Source organism: Lissotriton helveticus, chromosome 4_1 (assembly GCF_964261635.1).
Source record: "Lissotriton helveticus chromosome 4_1, aLisHel1.1, whole genome shotgun sequence".
Taxonomy (NCBI): Eukaryota; Metazoa; Chordata; class Amphibia; order Caudata; family Salamandridae; genus Lissotriton; species Lissotriton helveticus.
The window spans coordinates 1,437,597,347-1,437,619,692 of NC_136063.1; the positions used below are offsets into that span (position 1 = coordinate 1,437,597,347).

The 22,346-nt window shown below is 42.1% G+C and overlaps 1 protein-coding gene across 2 annotated transcripts in view; it reads left to right on the forward strand.

Annotated features, from left to right (window-relative positions):
- The window catches only part of SIRT5 (sirtuin 5), a 138,451-nt gene that overhangs the window by 74,404 nt on the left and 41,701 nt on the right, over positions 1-22,346 (forward strand). For both annotated transcript variants that reach the window (XM_078687993.1, XM_078687992.1), the window contains exon 7: positions 13,725-13,848. In XM_078687993.1, the coding sequence (XP_078544119.1) occupies positions 13,725-13,848 (124 nt within the window). The remainder of the gene's footprint in view (positions 1-13,724; positions 13,849-22,346) is intronic.

Genomic DNA, 22,346 nt, shown 5'->3' on the forward strand with positions numbered 1-22,346 from the left:
CATGCATATATCTGGGGTGCTTTTGCCACCCTTGCAACCTTGAAATTGCATTTCCAATTTGTGATTCTCTAATTGGTAATCGCAAATTGAGAATGTCTTCCGATTCATTCCTATGATCCTCCTAGCCCATAGGAATGAATGGGAAGGTATTCCTTATTTGCAAATCTCAATATGCAAATAAAGAATATGTAGGATTTGCAAAATTTTGTAGAAAATCTTACATACATTTCATTTTGCGATTCTCTAATTGTGATTCTCAAAAAAACGCAATTTGAGAATCGCAAAACTCTTTTTTGATACATATGGCCCCAGGTCTCTGACCGTGTAGCAAATGTATTTAACCCTCTGATCTTGAAAATGTTAACGTTTAATTTCTGTCAAAGCCAGAGTCGGAGCTTGATAGGAGTATGTATTAATGTGCGTATTTTGTGTACTGTAATCTGCTGCCCTTGTGTTTACTGCAATGCACTGTGCAGGAGATGTTCTCGTGCCAGCCAGTGCCATTGTGATGTATTTGCAAATGTTCTTGGTTTTCGGTCGTTTGCCTAAGTAGGCGACGCTCCGCTGCTGGGTACTATTCGCTGAATAATCAACGAAATTAGTAGATCTGCCTAACCTCATTAATTCATTTTTGGCAACGAGGAAGGGCTTTTTGTGCGCAACTCAGCTTTAGAAACAAATGAGAGTTGCAGCTTGATGCAGATCTACTGCAACTGCCTTAGTCTGGAGAAGTAGAAAAACAAATATGCAACGTGATGTGTGTGATCTTTTGCATAAAAAAAAAAATAGCCACCTCAGTATTGAACTGTTATGTCCTTATTGGCACATTATTTAAGGAGGCACACTGTCAGGGTCTGCATAGATGGTAGAGGTATCCACTTGGATATAGACACAAATGAGTCAAATTCCAGTTTCTTGGAGTGATATGCATGCGCAAAGATTTCTGTGTTAACCATGCTCAGAAGTTCTCAACATTGTGATAATGACCTAGACCGACCTACCCATGAACTGGTCAAGAAACAATGGATTAAAAAGTATCGCTAGCCTGTTAATTAGCCAATACAAAGATTTGTGTAGGAAATTAAGTTTATTCCATCAACTGAGCACCACAGAGCAAATGCTCTCTTCACGCCCTTTCCCCCTCTACTGCTCCCGCATTGGAAACTCTCGTCATGACTCGATGAAGCTTAACCCACCAAACACCACACATCTCCTTATGTTAAAAATGAAAAATACAACAATAAAACACTGAAAATAAAAAGATATAAAACGCTAAAAATAGTGCAAAGGTAAGTAAATGCAAAACGCGGAAATATACATACTTACAGTGGTCGAAGTGAAGGGGATCTGAGGGGCACACAGTACGCATACTATTTTAATTAGGGGTAAAAAAACAGTTCTTCTGTGTTGTGTGAAAAGACAGCTGTCCCCAGACTGTTCATTCCGACAGCTGAAATGCTTCAGCTTGGTGTAAGACATAGTCTCCTGTGCTGTGAAACTGAGGAAGGCCCAGACAGCTAAACAAGCCATCTTGCCAAGCTGCTGCTTGCCTGAAAGATATGTAAATATGAGCAACTGGTCAATTTGCTATTCTAATGAGTGCTCGGAACCCAGCATTAGGGTCAAACAATGGAGCCACTTCCTGATGAGACACCTTTATTGTTTTTGAGAGCTATTGTAAGGGAGCTACCAGATAAGCTGTAAAGTGTGTGCTTTTTAAAAAAAACTTTTCTTTATTGGTTTTAAGTACAGCCATATACACATTATTGGACGATAAGTTCAAGATAATAAACATCTTAACTGAGCAGACAGTGGTTTACATTGCATCTGATACAGTACTTTCTTGTTCCGCTTGTCTATGCATTTCCATTTCAACAGTAGGCGACACACACAGAGCCCCTCTATATCTATTCCATTGTGACCACTTCCTATTCCATTTCTTGGGGCACCCCGAGCCTTAAAAACCTCACTTTCAGCCATCATGCATCTATCCATTTATTTTTCCCATAAAGTAACGAGCGGTATTTTCGCCCCCCCCCCCCCCCCAGCCTTTCGCCAGCTCTTGTTTCACCAACGTGTACCCTAGTGTTACATATTGCTGTTCGACTTCCGTGAGGTCAGTCGCCTCCCAAATGTTCAACAGACCCAATTGTGGCTTTAATGCTATTTCCTTTCTCAAGGCCACCTGCATGTGGTCCGAGAAGTGTGTGCTTTTAAAAGACAGTTATAATTTTTTTTTGCACTATATGTACAGTCTGGGTATTATTAAAGTCTATATTTTGAAAGTACTTTTTTATCTTAAATCATTGTACGCATTTTGTAGCAGCCTACCTCGTATTGTGAGTAATTAAAGTTTGAAATAATGACTTACCTGTTCCCAATGCCTTCTGGCACAGACCAGACTGGGACTTTGTAATTGTGATTCTGTTTATATAGCACTTGCTACCCCTGATGAGGCATCCAAGCACTTTTTGGTGAGTGGTACGCTACTCCAGAGAACTAATCATACACAAGTGCCTATTCTCCACCGCACTAATCAGAATTCAATTCTGTGGCTCTCGGGTACCATGCACTAACTAATAGAGGTTTCATAATGTCTTATAGTGCAAGAAAAATTGCATATAACAATTTACATGCACTAGTATAATATGCAAACCAATTCTTATGTGAAGGACAAAATATGCAAATAACGAAACCGGTCAACCTTCACCCCCTTAATCTTCACCCCGGTAACCATCATCCTCACACACATAATCTGACATCCACACCTTTCTCTTCTGTATTGTTTTCTCATCTGGAGATACACGTACACTACTTCCCTCAAGACCATGAGCATGGCAATTCGTAGTCTCTGCATTCTCCTCCGGGCTCACATTTTTCTCCTCTCCCGACCTGACTCTGTTGTCTTTCTTCATTCTGTAAATCTAAATCAAGATCAAAATCTTTACAGCACCACCAGTACAATTATCCATGTATACCTATTTTTCACCTTTCAACACCGCAATTCTCTTAATATTCCCCCCTTTCCCATCTCTCAGTTTCACCACATTGTTCAACAACTTTATTATTTCTAAATGTTCTGAAAACTGACTTTAATACATTTTGGAGAATGAAGAAATATTAACTTTGACCCACATACCTACAACGGTATCAGTTCCACTTTTTGATCCTCTCTTGCAGTCCTACCTGGTTTATACCTCTTATGGGTGTCTTCAGTCTTAACACATCCATATCCACATCACATGCAGTAGATCTAACTAACCCTGCTGGATTACTCTTAACCCTTTGGGTCCTACCCCTCATAATTTGAAATGGTGAATACCCTGTGATGACATTGACTGTAGTCCTATACACCCATACAGTTTCTTGAATATGTAGCTCCCACATGTCATTGTTTTTTCCAGCCAACTGGATTGCCCCCTTTAAGCACTCTATAGAACTACGCAATCATACCGTTGCCACTGGGATTGTATACAGACGTGGTACTGTGCTTAATGCCCCTCCCTTTGAAATAATCCTTGGCCTTAACTAGGCACAAACTGCAATCCGCTGTCTCTAATGATTTGAACAGGCAAAACCTCACTCGTAAACACTTTGTTTAGAAAATATGACACCGTGTCCCAACCATCTTCACCTCTGGACACCTTGAGAACACATCAATAACAATGATGTATTTAGCTTGGGAATCAATGGGATCAATGATGTCCACAGCAATGGTTTTCCAGGGATCTCTTGGAATAATGGGCTCACTCATATTAGGTCTCAACGTCTTCAGTGATTTGTCGGCATTCGCACAGCTCACACAATTCCGGACTACACTTTCCACAAACATATCAATTATTAGCCACAAGTAAGGTGAGAAAAACTGCTTTGAAAAAAGAGGCCTGGGCGTCTTTGATTGAGGCTTCACGCCTAAGAGACCATACCGCTTTCTGGAAAGTGGCCAAGTCCTCATTTCTGCAAAACTCGGGCGAAAATACCATAGATGTTGCAATAACAGGTGATACATGGGTCACTCATTTCAGACAACTGTACAATAAACCGATAGCTGGGGCGAACTTACCTACATCAAGCGTACCCACTGTCACCTCTAGTGATTCTATTTATTGCAATCCATTTCCCATGGATATAACGTTCAGCTGTCATGAGGTACTCGTGGCCATTAAAGAAAGTGCATCAGGCAAGGCACCAGGCCCTGATTGCATCCCGATCGATGTTTAGAAGGCAGAGTTGGATCTGTGGGCCCCCCTGCTTACAAACGTTTTAAATACGGCCAACCAGTGTGGGTTCATTTCTACTTGGCCTGATGTCATTGTGGTCCCAGTCTTCAAGAAAGGCAATAGAAATGACCCCACCTGTTACAGGCCAATCTCTCTTCTGGATGCCTTCATGAAAGTGGCCGGCAGAATAATTCTGAACAGAATCCAATCCTGGGAGGAGGATCACCATGTTATTTCTAAGCTGCAGTATGGGTTCAGAACAGGGAAAGGGACGATTGAACAATGTCTAAACCTGTCTCTACTCATCTCCAAATATACCCAGGCCAAATGCGGAAAACTTTACATCGCTTTTGTTGATTTAAGTTCCGCATTTGACTGCGTCGACCACGGGCTCCTCTGGATAACACTTTGTGATATTGGCATCGATGATCAAATCATCACCTTTATAAAAGAACTATATAAGGATGCAGGTGCTAGAGTGAGGTTTGGCCAACAAGGAGAATGCTCAGATAAATTTTCCATACTGAGAGGGGTTAGACAAGGTTGTATATTAGCACCGCTGTTATTTACCCTATATATCAATTCTATTGGGCAATATCTAACAGACTCACTATATGACTACCCCTCTGTAAACGGGTCCCCGGTGCCTATCCTACTATACGCCGACGATGCGGCATTAATGTCACAAACGAGGCTCGGATTACAGCGGCAGTGAAAAAATGTACGAGCTTCATGAGGGACAGAGGTCTAAGGGTTAACATTTCTAAAACTTACACCATGCCCTGTGCATCAAAGTTAAGGAGGGTCCCCTGCCCCATATTCTTAGAAGACCAAGGAATTGACACAGCCGACAGGTTTTGTTATCTGGGAGTAATGTTCGATAGGAGGGTTGGCTGGCAGGCCGCAATAGCAGCTAGGAAATTGGCTTTTACCCGGACCATAGGTGCCCTAAGAAATTTTTCTGTAAAAATTGGCGGTAAACCCGTCAAAGAATTAATACACATATACAAAGCAAAGTGTGCATCTACGGCCACGTATGGTGCAGGGTTATGGGGAATCGAGAGTGCCCAGACTTTACAATGTTGTGAAAAACAGTTTATCCGTCACTTACTGGGTGTATCAAAACTACATCAACTTACATGACACACATTGAAGTGGGAGTCACCTACATTAGTGATATTATCAGGATGTCCCCTATTCTGCTATGGCATGAGGTGTGGGTTACGAAAGAAACCACACTGAATAGAGACCTAATCAGTGACTGTCTGGCATTGGACGGGGTAGGTAACATCAGATGGCTATCTTACGTGAGAAACTTGTTCATTGAATTAGGCCATCCAGAGTTCTTTGACAAGCCTACCACCTTAGAAGGGATTACTAGATCCTCACTGAAAAAGATGGTGGCCACTCACCTTGATACCATCAGATGGAATCATGAAAAATCTAAAAATACTGTGCTCAGATTTCAAGAAATTACACCTTGCGAGGGATTACAACTTTACCTTGTCCTGGTCCAGAGCCCTTACTCCCGGATGTTGTTGATACACTTTAGATTGGGAACCTTTTTCCGTATGGTCACTCTACCAACTTGTAACGATTGGTCTGCTGCCAAACTAATTTGCCCTTGTGACAACAGTTCACCCCAATCGAACATCCACTTCGCGTTATTTTGTAAATTTTATATGAATCCCAGAAAGCTGTTTTTGTTACCAATCCTTAAATCTTGGGGGATTCGTACATGTAGATCAGCATTCATGAAACTACTACAACTAGGAGATGAACATGTTATTTACGCTGTCTCATGTTTTTTAAAAGCTGTCATAAAATTCAGAAGTTCCTTGTAATTAGACCCCATTCTGGCTCTGCTTGATAATGCATTATTAATGCAATTTCTTTGTTTTAATGATTTTTACTAGATGACTGAAGATGGTTTTTAGATATCAATCAAGCCTATTCTGTATAGTATGGGTTGTATTTTGTCTATTTTTAAAACTTGTAAAAATGTGATTTTACGCTTTTATGATTTTAAATCAAAAATCGAATGAAGCTTGTTTTGAATTTGAATTAGCCACAAGTACCCCTTCTTCACAGTTTACTTTGTTCTCACAGTTCAGCTGTGACCCTCATGGCATTGCCTGATAACAGTACATCTTAAAGTTACTGGTGGAACCACTCTGCATCTCCAAATCATACATTCATGAATGATAATTTATTTCTAATTTCCCAGAAACGTCTTAATTCTGCCTTTTGTACCCCTTTCGTAGGCCAACCATCCACCATATGGTGCAATACTTCTTATAGCATAGTATCTTTTATGTACACTTCCATCCACACTTCTTTATCCATAACCGGAATACCTTGATAATATATCAAGGCTTTGTGATACCCATCCAAGTCAACACCAAAATCTTCTTTAATTTGTAAAGGCATCTAAGACAGAAAATCTGCAGTTACAGTGTCTTTCCCTGGCACATATATCACTTTATAATTAAAATAGTGTAGTGTCAATGACATCCCTGCAATACATGCAGATGCTTTAACCATACTCTCTGTAGTGAGCCATTTAACCAGATGTTTGTGATCACTTCGTTGTTTGCCCCCTCACAAATGATCTAAATTGTTTTAAAGCCCACATGCAAGCCAGGGTTTTCCTCTTGATAATAGAGTATTTTTCCTCATAAGGAGTCAAAGCCCAGGAGGAATAGGCAATCGCCACTTCTTCACAATTTTCCTTCATCTGGGATAACACTATCCCTTTTTAACTCGCAAACGTTGTCACTACACACAGATGCTTAGGATCAAAGGCACTTAAAGCAGAAGCCTTGACAATGGCTGACTTAACATCTTCGAACTCTCTTTGGCATTCGCTGCTTCACTCCAAGTTACACCTGTTTTTCAGTAATTGGCGAATATTAAAAGTTCTGTCAGAAAAATTCTGAACATATTTTACATAACATTCTGATAGACCTAAAAAAGATCTTCCATCATCCTCAGTCAAAGGTGCAGGAGTCAATTGGATAGCTTCCATTAACATAGGTTTGAGTTTAACTCCGTCCTTATTTAAAACGTGGTCCTAATATGTTACGAATTCTACAGCAAACCTGCATTTACTATATTCTATAGCTAACCCTTTTTCATTTAATATTTTCAAGACCATCTCTAAACTGTGATCATGTTCCTCGTGGTCTTTTCCATAAATCAATATATCATCATGGAAACATTTAACATTAGGTATCTTGGTGCATTAAACTGTGGAAACCTGCCACAGCTGAAACAAGGCCAAAAGGCATCTTCTTATATTGGTAACACCCCATGGGAGTGACAAAAGCTGTGTAGTGCTTGCTGTCTCATGCAAAGAAATCTTATGATAGGCCGCAGAAAGATCTATAGTGGAAAAAAGCTAGCATTTTGACATAGGTCAACATCTCTGAACCTTTTGGTAGTGGAAATTGATTAACAACAATATTATTATTTAAATTACACAAATCCTGATTTTTCCCATTACTATGTCTAGCTACTAGAATTGGAGGAATCCACTCAGAAAACTCCACACTTTCAATAATGACCTACATCTCCACAATTTGAACACTTCTGTTATAACAATAATAATCTCATGCTTCTATTTAAATTTCCCTTTTTCCATTAAATACTTCTGGACATCTTTTAAACCTAAATCTTCCTGTACACTCCTTTTCACCAACAGTCGTTATGGGTTCAGGACTATTTGGGTTCAACATTGTGTGTAAATTCCCCTGATCATACCAACCTAGTACAGAAGGTACTCTTTTCGCTACGTGCAGTTTTAGCTTTTCGAAACTTGAACCTGAACGTAAGCACTCTAAACCCCAGAATTTCTATTTTCTTACCAGAATACTCTTCTGATCTGACATCAGGCTCATCTAATTTACTTCCCAATCTGTCTACAAACTTTGACTTCCACGTGTTTTTATTGATGATAGTGTATAGGAAACCAGAATTGGCATATATTTGAAATGTTCAGACCTCCAATCATCATGTTACATAAAGGTTTTTTCTTTATCGTCTAGTTATAGATATTTAGGACATTTGCATCGCTATCATTCACAAGACAAACATGATAGCACCCTCCTTCAGTTTACTAAGTTGTGTAGGTTCCTCTATGCTAGAACTGATGTCATCCACATATTTTACTTTAGCATCTTTCTTCTTTTTACAGGCTTGAGAAATTACCTACATCTCCACAATTTGAACACTTCTGTTATAACATTGGACAAGTTTTGGTATAAGTAAGATGGGACTTGCTGTCACAGCGGAAACAACTTAAACCTTCTCTAATCGTTTCTAAATACATGCTATAATTTTTTTTTTATGAAAGCTTTTCTTTGTTTCCATACACAATCTTCACGGTTCTCATTCACATCTGTTTGAACTGCTTTGGCACCCCTACTAGACAACTCCGTCTTCCTAACTAAAGCCAGAATATTCTTCAAATCTGCATCCCCATTGACTCACAATCTTTCTTGAACAGCGGGGTCTTTGACATGCATTACTACTTGAACTCTGATCAAATCTTCCTGCAAACCCCCAAACTTACAATCCAGGGCCAAACATCTAAGGACAGCAACATAATCATCTATGGCTGTGGTTCCCAAAGTGTGCGCCGCGGCGCCCCGGTGCGCCGTGATGAGAAGCCAGGGGCGCCACGCCGCCGCCCAGGATGTGGCTCCTTTGTGCTGAACGTGATCCCCGCCCTCGCCCTCTGCATTTAAATGGCTCAATTAAGAGCTCGGTGAGGTTACGGCGGGCGAAATGGCTAAAACTGTAGCTGCCTAAAGGAAGAGATAGATAAGGCGCCGGCCGGGTTAGGAAGGTATGTGTTTTGGGGTAGGGCAAATGGGGAGTTGCACAATTATATTTGGTGTTTCTTTTCTAGACAGTTGTTACATTGAAAGGAGCACTGGCATTTTCTAATTAATGGAGTCTTCCTGCTTTCTTAAGTTTGTTGTCTAGATAGTTTGGGGGTATGTGCGTGAAGTGCTTTCAAACAAAACTGATGTGATATATATGATATTTATTACAGAGGCTCTACCATATCATGACATTGTGGAGTATCAGGGGAGGAAGCAATAAAAAACCGGGTATTGCCAAAGCCAATATGATTTGCCTTTAGATTTTGTCAGCCGACCTTTAGATTTTGCCAGTGCTGGTTGCCGCTGCTGAACCGCTTCTGCAGAAGGAACTAAATTGCTAAAATGCTTTGTTTTTTTGTTAAAATGCTTTGTTGATGCTAGACCCCGTCAGCAAAAAAAAAGCAGCAGTGCCCACTGCAGCTTGATGAGGCATGTACATGCAAGAATAAACATTTAAAAGCAAAGTGGGACAAGGAGAGCCGGAGAAGCAACAAATGATCTGACAGCCTGGGGTAACTGGAAAGAGCAAACCGGAGAGCAAGGGAGGCAGGGATGTGAGTAGGAAATAGCACATCAAGCAGAGGAAAACACCTGCACACCCATGGAGTGCTAGAAAAAGAAAAATAGTTCCCTGAATGTTAGCAGTAGAAAAAGTATGCAAGTCATCATATCAAAAGGATGATACATACCCTATGTACCAGTGGCGGGACAAACCTTGGTGGATTGAAAGCCACTGAATAAGAAGCAAGTAAACAAGATGGGAAAGAAAGCAAACCATTCATGAACAGTGGTCTGACCCATAGACTACGCTCAGTTTTGTTATTGTGTAATATAGATTTTAAGATAAATGACAGCTAAAACCTGCTTTGGATAAGACTGTTGCTTTTTATGATTTTGGCCTGTACTGGTGTTGCAGTGCTACATTTCAGAACAATCCAGTTCCCTTTCTGGTTGTTAAGGGCCTATGTTTGTGTAAGGACATTTGATGACACCTGGCTATTGCTTGGGAATTTCTAATTAAGGTATATCCAGATATGATGATGCCTTATTTAAGCTCCTTATAGGAGTTGAGTCTCCAGTGTTACTTGTATGAAGAGCTTTACAGAATATCAAAGCTGTGTCTTTACACATTTTATCAATGTGAAAGGATTACTATGTAGCGTAGTAGTCTGTGGCACTGCCGTGGTTTAGGAACAAGAGAGTTCTGGTTTCAGATACTATTTACCTAAAGCGGTGGTTCCCAAAGTGTGCGCCGCGGATCCCCGGTGCGCCGTGATGAGAAGCCAGGGGCGCCGGGCCGCCGCCCGGATGTGGCTCCTTTGTGCTGAACGTGATCCCAGCTCTCGCCCTCTGCATTTAAATGGCTCAATTAAGAGCTCGGTGAGGTTACGGCGGGCAAAATGGCAAAAACTGTAGCTGCCTAAAGGAAGAGCTAGATAAGGTGCCGGCCGGGTTAGGAAGGTATGTGTTTTTGGGTGGGGCAAATGGGGAGTTGCTCAATTATATTTGGCGTTTCTTTTCTAGACAGTTGTTATATTGCATGGAGCACTGGCATTTTCTAATTAATGGAGAAATAATCGTGGCTGAGACAGACTCCTCGACTCTCCGTGTCTCATTTCTGGAGCGTGGGAGGGCGGTTGGTTGGTTGGGGAGTGTCACATTAATTTGAGAGAAGTGAAAGTAAGCAGAGAGGGCAGGTGCTGCTAGCGGAAGCCAATTTAAATACGCTTAAAACAATGTTCCGCAAATAAACTCGAGAGCACGTCTCTCCTTTTTACGCACACCGTGAGTGCGTCATATCGAAGCTAAGAATCTAAACGTCGATGTTGAATTAATAAGTACCATGTGGGTCTTATTTACAAGCCCATTGTTTACAAGCCCCTTGCGCCGCCGGTGCGTCACTTTGTGGCGGTGGTTCCCAAAGTGTGCGCCGCTGCACCCCGGTACGCCGGTAAAAAAATGGTGGGGAGCCACGGCCAACTGCCAAGTAGGTCAAGGGAGCCACGGGTCAAAAAAGTTTGGGAACCACTGATCTATGGGTTCATTAATTTCTTGTATTCTCTGAAAACAAACTAGTACCTCACAATTCCAATACAAACTTTAGGAGAAAAATAAGTCAAAATCTGTAATCGCTTTTAAAAAAACATTGCTATCCATACCCCCTCCAACCTTCCTGTCATTTATTCAAACACTTTTAACCCTTCTGGGCCAATTGAATGAAGAAAAATCTTTTATTTCTGTTCCTGTGACATCTTTCCATCTTCATTGATAGTTTAAGAAAGAAACTCTCCATTCTGGCCATTTCATACAAGGATTGCCACCTGCAGGCCAAATGGTTGTGGAGGAGGTAATGAGAAATTAGGCACTCAATTTAACTGTAAATCGTGTGTGTGCTACACCCTGAGTAACTAGTTCTCTGTGTGAAAACTAAATACAGTGCCCTTTCTTCACTCAAAGGAGCAGTAGTAGTCACAAATGAATAAGTGCTGAAGAAACACACTTAACCTCCTCAAGGGAGTAGTTCACTATGTGTTGCTGAGACAGTGTCCTTTCTTCACCCTGGAACATTGAACAATGACCAAGTAAGAACGATAAGGAAGGCAATTCCCATTAACTTTCAGATCCAGAGGAGCTTGTCGTGCTGAGGAAAAAAACACATTAGTGCAGGAAAAATGTTTGAAGATTTGGAGTAATTCCATGAACTCTGAAGATTAGGATTAGAAAATTCCAACTTGCAAATTTCTCAAATTTCCGCATGTCATGGTACGTAGGACGACTTTTCTCAGAATGCAATGAGGTAGGAGGTAGAGTGACGTGTCTCTCCGTAAGTGGGTGGTCAACTCACACTGCCAGCGAACGTTCGCATGTGGGTAGCGGGTAGCGGACCTGAGATCCAAGCGTGAGCACAAAGATTCAAAAGATGCTCCTAACGTAGAAATGAATAAGTAAGTATTGGGAAGGAATATCCGCTAACGACTATGGTAATTTATCACTTAATGCAGCTATTCCTTTTCAGTAAATGAATCTCTCAAGCAGCTGACTCTTCCAAGAGTGCTTGGGTCACGTGCTGGGTGTTCTTTCCCTCTGTACAGCGGGTGCTTATTCTTTGGACTGAGAAACGATTTGCGTGTATTCTTGGATGTGGTGCTCAGGTCTTCGCGGCCATTTAGTTAATTCGCCTACACAAGGATTTCTGTAGGAAATTGCGTTTATTCCATGAGTATCGCAAAGTAAATGCTCCCTTCACGTCCTTCTCCTTACAACAACTGTCACAGCTCTAGCTCCCACATTCCATTCTGGAACTGGGAACTTGCGCCGTGACACAATAAAGCTTAAAGCACCAATCACACACAGCCTATACCCGATAAATGGAGTATCCATTTAAGTAAAACAGTTTCTGCAGTTTCTAGAGCTTTTTGTTTCTGTTTGGTACGGCATGTTTTTTTACATCAACATGTTTTTCTACTTAATCCTTGAACAGTAACCAGGTACGTGGGCTAAGCTCATGAGAAATTTTATAAAGAGATCCGCAAAGCTGCTGAGAGTTGCCAGCTTACTGTAAACCATACACTATCTGCCTATCCCTTACACTTCTTCATCCGTCACACTTCTAAGCGCTGCATCCCACAACACAATGACCACATCTCAGTGGTCCTCACACACGACATGCAAACACTTCCCTCAAAACAAACACAACACTTCCAGCCACACACCCTACACAGTATAAAAGGCTGCCAATGTCGGTAAGCATTTCAGTACCCCACATAGGTATAGCAAACACTGTATAGATGTTGCAATGCAATACAATGCCTGCCCTTTGCTTCTTCCTTTGTATCTTCTTCCAGATTCCTGTTTTTCTCTACAGCTTTGTGTCTTCCTGCACCTCTTTCTACTCCTACAGTGCCTTAATCTCTTTTCCTTCTCCCTTACCACCTGCCATGCCATTACATCTGGATATTTCTCATCTACATGTACAACCTTTACTCCTCATACATCGCAAATGCAACAGTGTCAGTTTCTATCCAACTGGGAACCTCCCGGTGTCGACTTCGGTTCTGTCTTCCAGACTTCACATCCTCTTACTTTGCCTGCTCTTATCTGCTTCAATTTATGTTGCATTCACAGCAAGGTGTCAAAACGAGGAGCAAGGCTAAAAGTAAAGATCTGTCAGACCCACTCTTCTGTTAGTCTTCTCCACACCTTTTTAAAAAAATGCTCAAACACACCTTCATGAACAACAGCTGGGTGACTGGGCTGAGGCAGGGCTTAATTGTGTTATTTAAACAATGAAGATCCAAGCAAGTTTCTTTCCTTACCCACCAATCAGTGAATTGGCAGCAGGTCCCCTCATTGTACAGAACAAATGATAGGTGTCCAGAAAGTAGCAGATCTTCAGTCCTGAGAATAAGGGGAAGCTAGCCCCTTGTGGTTGGTCAACAAAGTAACAAAACATAATCGAGTCTAAAAAACCAAAATATTATTGACAATTTTTTCTTTGATTATTTTATGCGCTCACATGGGCTCAAGTTGCGCACTTGTCATAATTAGATTGAAGATGGGGTGATTGACATTTCTTTCTTCATTGTGAGCTTTCTTATGTTTTGCTCTTGTGTAGGTGTCAGAAGCAGGGCTGCAATGGCCTCCTTCGGCCCCACGTGATTTGGTTTGGCGAGACACTGGATTCTAATATTCTTACAGAGGTTGAAAAGGAACTCGATGTCTGTGATCTGTGCTTGGTGGTAGGTGCCAGACTTGGTTTCTGAGTTACCTGTTTAAATATTTACTGCTTCACTTTCCATTGACTCTATCCTAACTCTGATGTTAAAAAGAATGGTTGCACAAGCATAGTGGCCAATATTCATAAGTTGTATTCAAGAATTAGCCTTCATTGCAGAGTAAATAAATGCAACTGCATCTTTGTAACTTCTTGCTCACACTATTCTTCGTTACTAAGACAAAAGGTGTTTTTTCCCCCATCAAATCTGACTCAATCTCTATGATAGAGAATATGGGATAAGTGCGGCTGTGTGATCTAAGAAACCCCGTTAACCTTATTTTGTAGCTTAAAATACTTTCTGAATATTTTAAAAGTAGTTTTGTTTCTTCTATGCTTCCTTTTTTTGCTTCAGATTAAATAAGACCAGTCTGATTGAATTTATCTGGTTTGCCTCCAGAGAAATATCTAAAGGATTTTAGTACATGTTGCTGTCAAACATGCATTTGTTTGTATGTGACAACATCAATCAGAAGAATCTTAAGTCCCCTTAAAGTAACACTTAACAAGAGGACACAGTGTAATCTACACACACCTTTTCATGACTCAGTACTCTACGTACAGCTTGTAAGTCCATATTTAAGCTTTGCTTGGCTGCACACCAGAGGATTCAGTGCACATCCCTCCTGTACCTGCTACATCTGATAGGGGCATCTGCATATTGACCTTTATTAATGCCAGGCCATATCGATAGTCCTTGCATAACGTGCAGGCATCACAGGTTCACTTTAGGTCTAGAGTTAATCAAGTGAAAAATGGACACTTGTAACAAGTCCAGACCGTTGGTTGGAAAAACTATGGTACCCTCAAAAGACCCAATGTGAATAGGTATAGCGGTATATATCGTTCCTCCGCCCCTACATTGTGGTTCGTTGGCAGTTATCATTGGGTACCATAGATAGTGTGGGTGCCTGCCTCAACCAGAGGCTCCTCTGGTCTGGGTTGCAGTGGCCAGAGAAAAATTTTTTGTGCAAAGAAAGATCAAAAAAATTCAAAAAAAGACTGTTAAAAATGAGATCAGCACCTAGGGAAATTTTAATAAAATGGTGAAGATCTTATAATAAAACCAATGGGTACTTGTCCTAGATCGGATTATGTGATCCAGAAGTATTCAATTACAAGGGTGTCAATTCACTTTAGGTCTAGACAGGTGCAGACATAACTTTTTACAGTACCATAGCCTCTGACCTCTCTAAGTCCTGCACTGATCAGTGTTTTCCCTGTCTAGTCTCTCCACCCATTGACATTGATAAATGTTTGTCACTCACCACCTTAACAAGCACTGGCAATGTCAGTAGGTCTGGTTTTGAAGGAGTGTTGTTTGGTGATGTGAAGCATTACAAGTAAACTGCATAGGTATTTGTGTGGAAGCAAAGCACTGTAGAATAGTATTGGTGTAGGTTAAAAGGTCAAGTGACAGTTACACTGTCAAGCCAGACCTAAAAGTTCATGTAGGTTATTGACTACCCTCGTCCCTTCTGTGTTGCTACCAGAGAAAGAAAAACACCATAATTTATCTAGTTATCCAAGACGCTTTTACAGCATTACATTGTCATGTGTGTGCCCCTGAAAGTTCAAGCTCAGCAGCTGGATAAATAAACACAATGGTAACAGCTGGTGGAGGGTAAAAACTTTTTGCTGTGGAAGCACACAACTTCTGCCGAATCAGATCTAAAACTCCACCTAACATTCGATGTCAGTTGGATTCACCAACAGTGTCCATTTGGTTGGATAATTAATATTGTAGTTCAGTCTCCTTCAGGTGACACCATAGCTATTAGTAGTCAGGACTAAACTGGCCGTAACGGGCATTGGGTGTTTCCCCGTGAGGCTGCAGGGGTGGGGGCCAGTTTTGAAGGTGGTGGCCAGTTTTGTTACTGCGGGTCGGTTTGGTTACTGGGGGTCGGTTTTGTTACTGGGGGTCATTTTTGAAGCGGTGCAATATCGGCCTCTAGTAACAAAAGCAGCAGTGCTTCACACTTGCATCCCCGCTCCTTTTCCCACCCCTCTCCTCCCGGGGCTGATCTGACCAACTTGCCAGGGCTGCTTTGTGTTCTCAGTCTGGCCCTGTTCATAGCCCTTTTACTAAGAGATTGAATGCATCTGGCTCTTTTGAAAATATTTTAATACATCTTTTAATGATTGTTTCTTTTATATTTGTTTTATAGTAGCACTTTTTAGCCTCATAGCAACCATGGACTTTATATATTTATGAAATATTCTTTTGAAGAGGCATACGATGAATGTGACTTACTTTCGTCTAGCCAGCTTGGTTAGTCTTTAGGATAACATCTTCCAGAGTGCTGGTGTCTGCAGATGTTCCCCAAGTTCTGATATAAATCAAACAAACTTGGTTTCCGCTTGCGTACTTAGTTAATACATTTATCTGACAACTTAAATAACCATGGGCTCTGGTGTGCACTTATAGTCTGGGCCCACTGCCACCAGTGCCTTCATTACTGTTGGCCTGGCCATAATTTGACTGTCATACAATCTTGTAAATTGTTTATCATTGTACTTGTACCATTAGAGTAAAAGAGGGTAGTGGTTCCCCCTTCTTGAGAAAGCTTTTTTGAAACATTGGGCCAAGGTACAGTTTGTTTTCTTTCTTTGTTGCCCACTCCAAGTAAACACTACCCTTCACCCAACCATCCAGTGCCTGGCAAAGGTAACCCACAATATCCTCCCTGGACTGGCGAGACAGTTTCTGACTGCCCCTGCAGCTCAACCGTACTCTTCTGGGGTGAGGCCATATCTCTTGACAAAGGCCTGCTTCATGGTGGGATACCTTAGCCTGTCCCCCCTCTCTAGGACTAGTAGGGTGTCCCTAGCATCACCAGGAATATGCCTCCAACTGGCAGCTCCCCAATCCTTGTGGATCCTGTGCACCTCTAGAGCTATCTCACATGCCTCAAACTATCTGTCTGTCATCACCCTTCATTGAACCCAGGCACCAAGTCCATGGGTATGTGGATCTCTCCTTCACTGCTGGATACTGTAGTTTTGCTGCCACCATTCTTGCTGGAATTCAACAGCTGTTTGGCTTTGGAGTCCAGATCCTTATGACTCATTTCATGAGCAACTTTCACTTTTCTCTCCTCCATCTCAAGTTTGGCCATCTGCAGCCTAAACTCCCTATAGGCTTCCCTGTCCGCCAGCTCCTCTGGGGACAGACTTTGGAAGGACACTCTGCTTTCCAGTCTGGTCGGGTTCTCCAATTCTGGAGGCAAGACAACCCTATCTCCTCTGTGCTACATCTCAGGACCTACTTCCAGGTCCTCACCTTGCTCCTCCACATTAATTTCCTCATTCTGGCCCTCTGGTGCTGCCAGAGAGTGGTGAACCTCCCCTAAGATCCTCTGAGCTTTCTGTTGCTCCAACTTGCTGGTGTCCTGTTTGGGTGGAAGTCCCCATACCCTCCAGAACTCCATTAGCTCAGCCGCAATGTAGCTCCCAAGTTTATTCAGCTCAAATTCTATTCCTGCGGGTATAGTCACAGGCCGTCAAGTAGGACGAAAGTGAATTTGTAAAAAGCGAAAAGGCCAATCAAGGAGGAATTTAAACTCAAAATGGTTTTAGATATGGATTGGTAGTGTCTACCAAATCACTGAATGGCACTGCACAAATACAAATCCTTAACTCACCACTGATTACCTTTGTGTGTGGACAGGACACAGCCTATTCAAGTGTAAATATTATTGTCAAAATCAATATACTTACAATGTAATGTTATCTTTCATGTGCATAGTGCCCATCCCATAAGGAAGATACAAGATTAAAACACAATAAATAATACACTCTGCCATTAATTAATAGGCTAATTTGTACAAATAACCAATGTATGCACATGATCGTTACAGGGGTCTCATCTGCTTTACCAGCATGTTCCACAAAGTTAGCCACGTATATGCGTTGACGTGTTTCGGTGGCATCCAATCAATTCAGACGTAAGCGCCAACAGCGGTGCCACATAGTGGCAGGCTCAGTTTAAAGCCAAATTAGTCCATTTCCGCTGTTGATCTTTGCATTCAGATCTTAAGCTGGAACTAATGAGGTGAAGTCTTTGCACGCAAAGTTTAAATGCATGTTAAAATGACAGAGTAGTGAAATAATACTGTCACTGAATGTGCTACATTCCATCAAACAATTTGCCTTCTTTGCTGCATAATTTACTCAATCCTTCTGATTAACTTGGTCCTCCATTGCTGCATAATTACCCAGGTCCTGTCTGTAGTCTATATACTGAACCTACACATCTTGGATCTCTTTTATTATATTATCTCTATGCATACTTTCCTCTCCTTTTTCCCTTTCTTTCTCATGAATAAAAAAAAACTGTTCTTATGATTAAGATTTTTGCCTCTCTATACAGCCGGACAGTAAGAGATTAACTTGTACCATTGCTTGAGCATTGAATCCTACCATTACACTATTTGTGACCGCTTCAGATTCTATGACTATTGCCTAACTAATGTATTCTCACTAGAGTGCACCATTGTGAGTACTGTAGCAATACAATGTTACTAGCTCACGGGGCCCAGCCACATCCTTCATGTTTCGCACCTTCTTAAAGCACAATCAAAACAAACTGTGGTGCTCTGTCCTGCATATAACTTATCAACAGATGCACATGAACTCTATTGTATAATTTTTTCCTCTCCTACTTTCCTGTTTCTTTAAGTATTTGTAATCAATGGGTGGAGGCCCCGGTTTCACATTCACTTATTGCACTGGACCAGTTCTTTTTCCCCCAACCCCCCACAGTTTCACCATTCTCATTAAGAGGTCCCAGCCCTTGTTAATATTCATTGTTCAGGTGTGGTCTTGTTGAGCTAACACATATGAGTACTTCCTTATGCTTTCATCTGGTTATTACCAGTACAGTTATAGGGGGTTTGACAAAGTAACTGTTCTTGGGCTGTAAGATGGTGTAAATGTAAAATGTAAATGTGTGGCCCCACTTTGTAACTTGTGGCTGCCTGCAGTTACGCTGACCCAAGAAATACCCACAAAGTGATGGATGGATTGCTTGAATTAATCTCAGCCACTGATAATTACTCGGTTAGCATTGCAGTCTGTCTTTTTATGCCCACCATGCCACCTCCGACAGGAACCAGACATGTATCTCTTGCCGAAGACGGCTGCAATGCCAGAAACCGATCCCCGGAAGCTTGTTTCCTTTCCAGTGAAGAATTGGCTTGGTAGTTTGGTCTGCCCTGTTCCCATGATGCACGGGGCCAGGGCCAGACTAATTTGCATGTAGCCAGGTTCTGAACTGGGATGGTGCAGTGAGCTAAAAAACGGTGATGGATCAAGCCCTGATCTTTTGACTGGGTAGGAGTGTTCTGCTTAATTCAGATACTCTGTCCATCACCACCCCCTGTTATGAATCGTTTTGGCCACCACAAGTGTGGAAGGGTATACTCAGATGTGAGTCCCTTGCTCACTGCACCATCAGGATTCAAGCAAGCCGGGCCGAAGACGGCTGCAATGCCAGAAACCGGTCCCCGGAAGCTTGTTTCCTTTCCAGTGAAGAATTGGCTTGGTAGTTTGGTCTGGCCTGTTCCCATGATGCACTGGGCCAGGGCCAGACTAATTTGCATGTAGCCAGGTTCTGAACTGGGATGGTGCAGTGAGCTAAAAAACGGTGATGGATCAAGCACTGATCTTTTGACTGGGTAGGAGTGTTCTGCTTAATTCAGATACTCTGTCCATCACCACCCCCTGTTATGAATCGTTTTGGCCACTACAAGTGTGGAAGGGTATACTCAGATGTGAGTCCCTTGCTCACTGCACCATCAGGATTCAAGCAAGCCGGGCCGAAGACGGCTGCAATGCCAGAAACCGGTCCCCGGAAGCTTGTTTCCTTTCCAGTGAAGAATTGTCTTGGTAGTTTGGTCTGCCCTGTTCCCATGATGCACTGGGCCAGGGCCAGACTAATTTGCATGTAGCCAGGTTCTGAACTGGGATGGTGCAGTGAGATAAAAAACGGTGATGGATCAAGCCCTGATCTTTTGACTGGGTAGGAGTGTTCTGCTTAATTCAGATACTCTGTCCATCACCACCCCCTGTTATGAATTGAATTAATCTCAGCCACTGATAATTACTCGGTTAGCATTGCAGTCTGTCTTTTTATGCCCACCATGCCACCTCCGACAGGAACCAGACATGTATCTCAGCCTTGGTTCTAGTCCAATAGAAACATCCCCGCCTGAACATCCAGGCAAGGTCCACTGTGGATGGGGACACACACAACTGCAGCCCGGCCTCACCCTAGTTGGGCCTTGTCAGTGAGGTACAGCTTGAGCGCTGCGGTACATGGAGCATGGACCCCAAGTCCGTACACACCCGTTGTATTTAGGGCTTAGCGCTGAGGAAAGCAAAAAAGTGAAGTGCGGAATTCTTTAATTAATCCGAGCCACTGCCAGGCCAGATGCTCTCTGAACAGGAACACAAGCAACTCCACAACGTTTTCGGGATAATTAAGCTTTGTCAATGTTGTATAGCTTGTGTTCTATGACACAGTGAGCACTGGACCCACGTCTTGATATTTCCCTTGGATTTAGGGTGTTGTACTGATAAAAACAAACAAGCATTTTAAATGCAATAGGTCTCGCATTTGCGAAATTTTAAGCAATTGGCATTGTAAATTGCAATGCCTTTTATTTATGTTTCCAAAACCAACACATAAATAAAAGGTTTGTTATTTACAATGCTAGCAGCTCAAAGCTTCGCAAATGTTAGACCTATTCCATTGCAAATGCTTGTTGTTTTTACTCTCCAGGAGCATTTTTCTAATGTTTTACCAGGACTTTAAATGGAAACTAGACCTTATTGGCTGCGCCTGGCTGCAAGGATTCCCCCTTGAGTATGTCTGCCATGTTCAGCTCGCTTTGAGTTTGTTTCATCACCAGTTTGGAGCTTGGTGAATGGAGTTTGTGATTAGATGGATGGATGGATGAATGAATGAATGAATGAACGACTGAATGAACAAACAAATGAATAAACGAACGAATGCATGAAAAAACGAACGAAGGCTGGGGCTGAGTGAATGACGGTGATGAGTGATGAATCATGATCACTACACCCTGGACTTTATAGCTGGGCACAGGCAGAGATGGCTGCAGTGGAGTGAGGGCGCTGAAGAAACCTGCTTTGGGGTTTTCATTGCTGGAAATTCCGCAGACTTTCACCGAACCTGTGCTGTCAGGCCCTCCCTGCAGTCAGTCGCAGCCTCTCGGCTGCTCGGCAGCTGGGGAACCACGGCCCTTCCTTTTCCAGAAAACAGGCTTTAGGGCTGGCTGAAGTGTAGCGCTTGGCTACAATGTATCGATTGTTACTGGGTGCGCATTATTTTGTGAAAGTGATCTATTTCAGGAGAGGCCATGCTGGCCAATTGCAATTTCCGCTGTGAGGGACGTTATGTCCGGCTTCCGCCTCCTGCGGCGGCGAGAGCGGGTGACTAAAGGTTTGGAACTCTGGCAGGGCAATTGGCAATGCTCTCAGAGCCGAGCGGTAATTGGATCCCCGCGACCGCCGCTAGAATTCAGGCACATGCTACAGTACTGCAGCTGAGCCTTGAATGCAGCCAGGCCGAGGGAGTCCAATAAGTAGTTTGTTGTGACCTGGAGGACTAACTCTGAGAAAGCTGGTGGCCCGGCCTTAAACCGCATTGCTCTGCCGCTTCTCGCCTCCCAGTGCATGGAAGTTTGTTTCTGTCAGTGCAGATAAAATTTGCTTTGTTATAGTGCGATAACACAACAAAAAATGTTCCTTAGGGAATCACTTGCCGTTTTTTTACAATTTCAAATAGGTCACATCCGTGAACAAAATTCCATCAAAAGCAAGAGATTTTTATCAAAAAGTCAAATATTTTATAGTTTTTTTCATAAGATACATAAAAAACATCTTTCTAGCATCGCATAGGCAAAAATCCATATGTCAATTCATGTATGACAACTCGGGTGTCTACTGCTTCATAGTTTCTCACATATGCAGTAGCATCTGACACTTTTTAGACATAAGTATATGGGCAATATTGACCAATGTGCCCTATGTGTATTATTCAACAATTATATACAAAATTCCAATACATTGATTAGTAATGGTATACAGTCAAAAAAGTGTCATAGCGTCGACGTTTCGGTCTCACAAACTGTTATTCTTCGAGACCTTCATCAGGACATGTGTTGCACCAAGAATCTCGCGTAAAACAACATATGCATAATCAGTAACATATTTACAAAAATCTCTTGAATACATGAATATGTATTGTCTGCCCTCACCAAATCAGGTGATCCGAAGTGTACTATTACACCACTGCCAAAACACTACAACTCCCAAATGTGTAAAAAACGTACAAAAACGTGTATAACACCGCTACACCTTCAAGCCGGATTCACCAATAGTGCTGCACGTTACATAGTTGCGGAATGCCCAAAAAGCTTACATGTGTTTATGCAC